This window comes from Haliotis asinina, chromosome 1 (assembly GCF_037392515.1).
Source record: "Haliotis asinina isolate JCU_RB_2024 chromosome 1, JCU_Hal_asi_v2, whole genome shotgun sequence".
NCBI lineage: Eukaryota > Metazoa > Mollusca > Gastropoda > Lepetellida > Haliotidae > Haliotis > Haliotis asinina.
Genome location: NC_090280.1, coordinates 59,229,372 through 59,236,169, shown reverse-complemented (window position 1 = coordinate 59,236,169; position 6,798 = coordinate 59,229,372). Strand labels below are relative to the sequence as shown.

The window sequence follows — 6,798 nt, the reverse complement described above, 5'->3', positions numbered from 1 at the left end:
TTCTAGATGACGGAGTGTTTGATAGTTATGGTGACAATGACGAACCCCCCAGGGGTTCTGATCATCGAAGACTCAATCGCAAACTGATGGATTCTCCTAGCAACAGGATGAACCCTCGTCGCAAACGGATGGACTCCCTTAAACATAGGATGGACTCTCCTAGACATAGGATGGATTCACCTCGCAAACGGATGGACTCTCCTAGGAATAGCATGGACTCTCTTCGCAACAGGATGGACTCTCCTAGGAATAGCATGGACTCTCTTCGCAACAGGGTGGACACTCCTCGCAACAGGAAGGACTCTCCTCGAAATAGGCAACACGGGCGACGTGAGCCCCTTCCACTTCCGTAACGTCGGTGAGTTTGTGAGTGAGTTTGGTTTGAGGTCACTATGACCGGTATTCCAGTAATATCCTTATAAGGGAATAAAGTCTTAAATTATGCAGGTCTCCGACTACTCTGCTGAAACACACAGAACGGAATAGTGTAGTGTGTCTCAGTCCCCAAAACACATCATATTCCCTTCCAGCCCTCTTTGCGGTGCTGAAAATGAAACCAGCCCAGATTTTCCCAGGTTCATTCTGGCGTGGCGGGGGTAGCTTAGTGGCTAAACCGTTCGCTCGTCACGCTGAAGACCCAATACGATTTCCCACATGAGTACAATGTTTGAAGCCCATTTCTGGTGTGCCACGCTGTGATATTGCTGGAATATCGCTTTAGCGAAAAAAAAAAAACAAAAAAAAAAACAAAAACAAAAAAAACTCGCTCAGGTTCGGTGTGCATTTCCCATCTCACGTGGCGCCTTTAGCAATATTACCGCTGTATGGCGGTTGTCTGTCATGTAAATCGTCAAGTGTGAACCAGATGATCCGGTGATATGCATAAGCATCGACCTACGCAAAAGGAATGCTACGACATTTGTCATCCAATTCAGCGAGTCTGACCACCCCACCATGTTAGTCGCCTTTTACGAAAAGTATGGGTTGCTGAAGACCAATTCTGCCCAGTGTCTTCACGGGTGCTACACATTAAGACAAAAAGTGTTCTCTACAAAACGTATTGCTGCCAAATCTATCGGGACGAGCCGAGGAGTAAACCCCAGGCACGCAGAGTGAATGCGACGCCTTATTCCAGTGGGCCAAGTCGAATAGCTGAAATCATACGTTGTTGAAATGTGTGTTAACTGGTAGCTATCTTTGCACGTGCATGTAACCTAATCGCTTGTTTGTTTATCTAGCCAAAACAGTCCATAATTCCAGTCTATTTTGGACAGGGTTGAAACTAGACTTAGTTACCTCGTGATGCTTCAGTAAGCATAGTTGTGCGCCGCTTTTACAATTATCCCAGCAGTATCACGACGGGCTCCACATATTGTCGGGAATCGTAAAGTATGGATTGCCGGAGACCAATTCATAATCGCCTTGAGAGGCTGATCAATGCATCCGCACACATGATAAGCTGAGTCAGTATTTGTACTACACAATCAACGAAGGAATGTACAGAAAAAATAACACCAATCCCCTGGCGTTTACTGACAAGAAGTCAGCAAACAAAACAGAGGCTTCGTGCTTTTCGTATGACGCCAATTTCTGGCGTTCCCCTCGCCGTGATATTACTGGAATATTGCTGAAAGCAACGTAAACCCAAACTCACTCACTCATGTTTATACTTTCAGATCACGAAGTACGGGATGTATTATCAGGGTAACTTCGTCTGAAGTACCTGTATACCATCTGGCAAGTAATAAAAATTAGTCATTCTTAAATCTGCCTTAATCTCTTTTTTTTGAGTCAGTGAAAGTGTACGGTGGTTCTACGCCAAAATACCAACAAAATCAGGACTAAGGACGGTATTCCTCAAACATTGTACCCATGTCAGGAATGGAATCTCGGTCTTCACATGTTTGAACGCTTGAGCCACTATGCAACCCCAGCAGCGAACCCCAAGAATTGGCAATCATGCATGGCAATCAGCACAAAGTGTTGCCTGTGTACTGAAAGGTGCAAACATCTAAGAGTTAGAGAGTTTAGTTTTACGCCGCACTCAGCAATATTCCAGCTATATGGCAGCGGACTGTAAATAATCGAGTCTGGACCTGGCAATCCAGTGATCAACAGATTGAGCATCGATCTTCACAACTGGGAACTAATGACATGCGTCAATTAAGTCAGCGAGCCTGACCGCCCGATCCCGTTAGTCCCCTCTTACAAGCATAGTCGCCTTCTGTGGCAAGAATGGGTTGCTGAAGACCAAATACTACCCCGGATCTTCACGGGCCCAAACATCAAAGAAAACAGATGTGTTTGAAATAATTTTTTCAATCATTGGCAGGGGCTCAGCTCGTCTCACAAAAATGGGTGTCCCGGACACACGTAATTATTAGTTTTAAGGATTCTTGCAATCAATATGAGTGCCCTGTGAAGTAACGGTCAAGAGATCTGTACGATTCATTAATTTCTTCACAGCGTGGTATAAATCATTGATCAGAGTGAGGGAGTGTAGCAACTGGTCGCTCTTAAATCCTCGCAATGACACGAGCGCCCGAGCTTCATGCGGGAGAGTATCGCCAAGTACGCGTGTCAGGTGTATGTTCACGGAAAGGGGCGAGTAGTTACGAATGAGTCTTCTAGTCATTCGTGAACCAACTTAATCGTTGTTGATTTTTTTCGATAAATTATTGTTTAAAATATCATGAAAAATATATATCGTCTTATTGAAAGTGTGAAAGTAAAGTTTTGGATATGAATCATGCGATTGACGGCGAGAGATTCAATCACAAATGGGATTTCTTTCATTGTAAACATGCAAATACGAGCCCTGAAACAGCAGAAACTCAAAAATGACTTTAAAATATTTCTCAAACGAAATATTCGTGTAACATTGCTGTCATACCACATGTTAGATTGTCAAAAATAGCTCAGCTGGACGAGTGATAGCCGTTATGTCAGCCAATGCACGTTTGTGTATTTGAATCTCTCAGTCAATCGCGTAATTCTTATCAAAAACCTCATATTAAAAAGCACAATTCTGTTAGGTATGTTTTCAGGATTATTTAAACAAAGCACCGCACTCTGATTGGTTTGCCGTATTTCCCCGCAGAAGCATCGAGTTGCGGGGAGGGGGTAGAGTCTGCTGTTAAGTTACGGAAAGCGGATAGTGATGACGAATGATTTGTTTCGGTAAGTGTATACCGAAAGGCATCAGAATCTGCAAAGTTGTGTTCTACGTTGCATGTGACCTTTAAGTGAAACAGCTGCTTACTGAGACTTCCAGAATGCTAAGCATCCTGTCACATAGCCTTTCAGGGTCATGGTGGAAACAGTAGCATGGATATTTTTAAAAACCAACAAAACGTTCAATCATAAGAATCTTCAGAGCTTACAGGTTTCATCTCTGCACAAATGTGACTTGGGCCAGCTGTTGAATTCAGCCACTTACTAGCCAACACCAAAAGCTGTTTTAACATATTCATCTGAAGCTGTAAAAACACTGGACAGTCAAATTTGTTTTATGTGTGAGTGTGGTTTTACATTGCTTTTAGCAATATTCCAGCGATATCATGCAGGGGCACCAGAAATTGACTTCGCACATCGTACTCATTCAAAGAATTGAACGCAGTCTTCACTGTGATGAGCACATGCTTTATCATTACGCCTCCTCTGACCAAATACAATGACCCTATATCAATTTGACACACACAAAAAAAACCCAACAAATTACTTGTAATTACTTTTTTATTTACAAAGTACATAAAAACAATGATTCCACACTCACACATCTTTCACAGTATGTAGTGAGTATGCACTAAAATAAATTCAGAGTAAAATACTTATACATTAAACTATAACTAAACATCTAGTAGCTTGATTGGCACTTTCAAAGATGCTATTTGATGAACAGAGAATTTCCTAGGTTTCATCTTTTCATTCTTTGAATAAAATATTTCAGGCCTTGTTCTGGCCCCAATCAACAGGTAAACTCTAATGAACAGTAACTGTACATTCTGCCTGTGATGTCAAAATGCTTATGACGTCACAATGCTAGGACGCAATAAATGGAAATCAGGAACACTTCAATCATGTTAAAATCTCTGTTAAAAGACGTCTCTTCACTGCAGCTTTTCTGTAAGACCCTTCATCATAACATTTTGATGTCATATGCCTTGTGATGTCACAGGCAGACTTAACTGTTACAGTTCATCAGTTCATACCTGATGATGGGTCCAGAACAAGCTCTGTATACAAACAATAAAAAGAATATGAAACCCAGAAAACGTCTCCATGTTCATACACATCTAGTTACTATGTTACCAATAGAACAAGTAAAAACGGTCTTCAAGTTTATTAACTATGATACTATTCTCAAACAACTTGAGAAAATATTTATGATTAGATAATGGTATGTATGTTCCTTTAGATTCATGGATAATAATAGCATAAACAATCATGCCAGGTGGTAACCATGGCAACTGAAAAGAACTCAGCTACAAATAGCTCTAACTTAAGACATGCTTTGCATGAACTAAACATGCACTTCAACAAGAACCTGCATTTCATATTCTCTAAAAACGGGCAAGTCAACATTCAGAGAAGTCTTTCATTCAAGTAACAAACAGAACTATGCTGATTAATGGTTTATCAGCTACTGGGGCAGTGAAACTTCACAATCCTCTCACTTGTGTATGTACCAATGGAATACATATTTTATAATGAAAATGAAAACTGCACTTGTAACAACAACCACTCATTCAACATTCTTTCAAAACTTTTGATATGACATTCCCACAAAACTGGCATTCAATAAGAAAACCAAAAGTAATCTGTCAGCAGGAAATTTCTGCACTGGCCTTTCACGTTTGGTAATTGACACATGTTCTTGACATGATCGTTTTGAAACTGTGCTCAGTCCTTTGGCATTGTTTATTTGACACTGTGTTGTAAGTGACTTGTTCCTAATCCTTAGAGGAAGAAGAGCTTGTCTGACAGTGAAGGAGATGGATCCTTGTGGAGAGACTGCCCTACAAGGAAAGCCAGCTTGTGTGCATACTGGCATGGAGCTGGCACTCGGATTGTTCCCTGCAAAAAGCGACAATGGATATTAATAGGCATTCTCTGCATGCATGAGCTTGAGATCGAACATAAGCAAGAGCATTAACTTGAGATTTGGCATCAGTCAATAGCTGGGCACGTGTCAGAGACTTAACATGAGCAAGAGATTTGAGTATAAGCATGAGGTTTGATCAAGAGGTTTAGGTACTAGAGATTTGAGCATAAGCATGAGGTTTGATCAAGAAATTTGGGTATGAGCAAGAGATTTAAGTATAAGCATGAGGTATTAGCGAGAGATTTGGGTATGAGCAATAGAGGTTTGGTATAAGCAAGAGATTTGGGCATGAGCAAGAAGTTGAACACTAACAAGAGCATGGACAGAGGCATGGGAAAGGGCATGAGAATAAGCAATTTATTAAGCACGAGAAAGAGACTGAGCAGGAGCAACAGATGAGCAAACACACGAGTTGCTAAAGACCCATTCTAACCCGAAAAAGGAGTCCTGTGCGGTTTTGAAAAGAACTTACCGGCCAGTTGTAGTACAGATGTGTTAGCTTGTACGCCAGTCTCTGCATGTGATCAGGTTTCAATCCAGTCTTGTCCCAGATGATGTTGTAGTGGGTTGGTGACACTGTTCCTTGTCGTACAGACTGACTGATCAAGAAGAAGTCGTACCTGGAATTGGACAGAATTCATTAAAGCAGGAGTTAAGGGGAAATGGTGTCTAACATTACACTCAAAAACATTGTGCTCATATGACAATGTGCTTGCATGTGTGTGTGTGTGGCCAGTTGTATTAGCCCAGATTTAAACTGGTTTTAAAGTTCTAGTTCACTGAGATACCACGTCGCAGTTAAGCATGAATATCCCACTCAGACACCATATACTGACTCTGAGTCAACCAGTTCTTGAACTTGAACTCATTAAACTCAAGCACCAGGCAGGAACCAACAAGTACCATATTTCAATGCCTTCAGCTTAGATGCTGCTGGGGATCTAACCTGTGACCTTCCACTCACCAGGTGTACACTCTAACCACTACGGCACGGAGACAGTCCATTAAGCAGGAAAAGTATAATCCCTATTTCATTCAATAATTGAGATATGCATCAACATACCAAGGACATTATTATTCTGAATAACCAAAGCTGCCTGTGAGGCGCCAGAAGCTAAATAGTCATATGACTTGTACTACTTGGTCTCCATTTTCCAGTGGGTGAACAGAGGCAATTTTGAACAAACTCTCTTGCCTAGGGTTTGACCACAAAAGCTATTTACTGTTTCACTGTAACGATAAATCTGCTGAAAAGGAATATTGTAGGATACATGCCTGCCAAGAACCAACACCTATTAACCTCCAAATATGGTAACTGATGGACTGCAACAGGTGTACATGGGCAGACTTACCACTCAGGCTTGGTGACTTCACTGTCGATGACTGTGCCTGGCATTGGGTTGCCTGTGTTAGGGCCATTCTTGGCAAAGAACCTGGCATTGATTCGCTTCTTCACAATCACAACAGCAATCTTGGGGCTGTGGTAACATAATAGAAACATCCATAGGGCTGACTAAATGACTGATAATCGGATATATAGCTTTGTTAGGAAAATTTATTAATGATTGTGGACAAGAAAATTGTGTTATCGATTACATCATACACTGAACTTTTCTGATAGAAAAAAATTTTTTTTTTTCTCAAACAATACACAATTGTAAGGCTTTAATCATGGCCTGGGTATAAAAACTTTT

At 41.2% G+C, this 6,798-nt stretch overlaps 1 protein-coding gene across 4 annotated transcripts in view; it reads right to left on the bottom strand.

The window, feature by feature from the left end:
• Positions 1-3,721: 3,721 nt before the first annotated feature.
• LOC137295162 (piwi-like protein 1) overlaps positions 3,722-6,798 on the bottom strand; it is a 28,461-nt gene continuing 25,384 nt past the window's right edge. For all 4 annotated transcript variants that reach the window (XM_067826498.1, XM_067826484.1, XM_067826506.1 and 1 more), the window contains exons 17-19: positions 6,457-6,582; positions 5,577-5,724; positions 3,722-5,076 (exon numbers count right to left, since the gene is read on the bottom strand). In XM_067826498.1, coding sequence (XP_067682599.1) covers positions 4,960-5,076; positions 5,577-5,724; positions 6,457-6,582 — 391 coding nt within the window. In that variant the 3' untranslated portion in view covers positions 3,722-4,959. The remainder of the gene's footprint in view (positions 5,077-5,576; positions 5,725-6,456; positions 6,583-6,798) is intronic.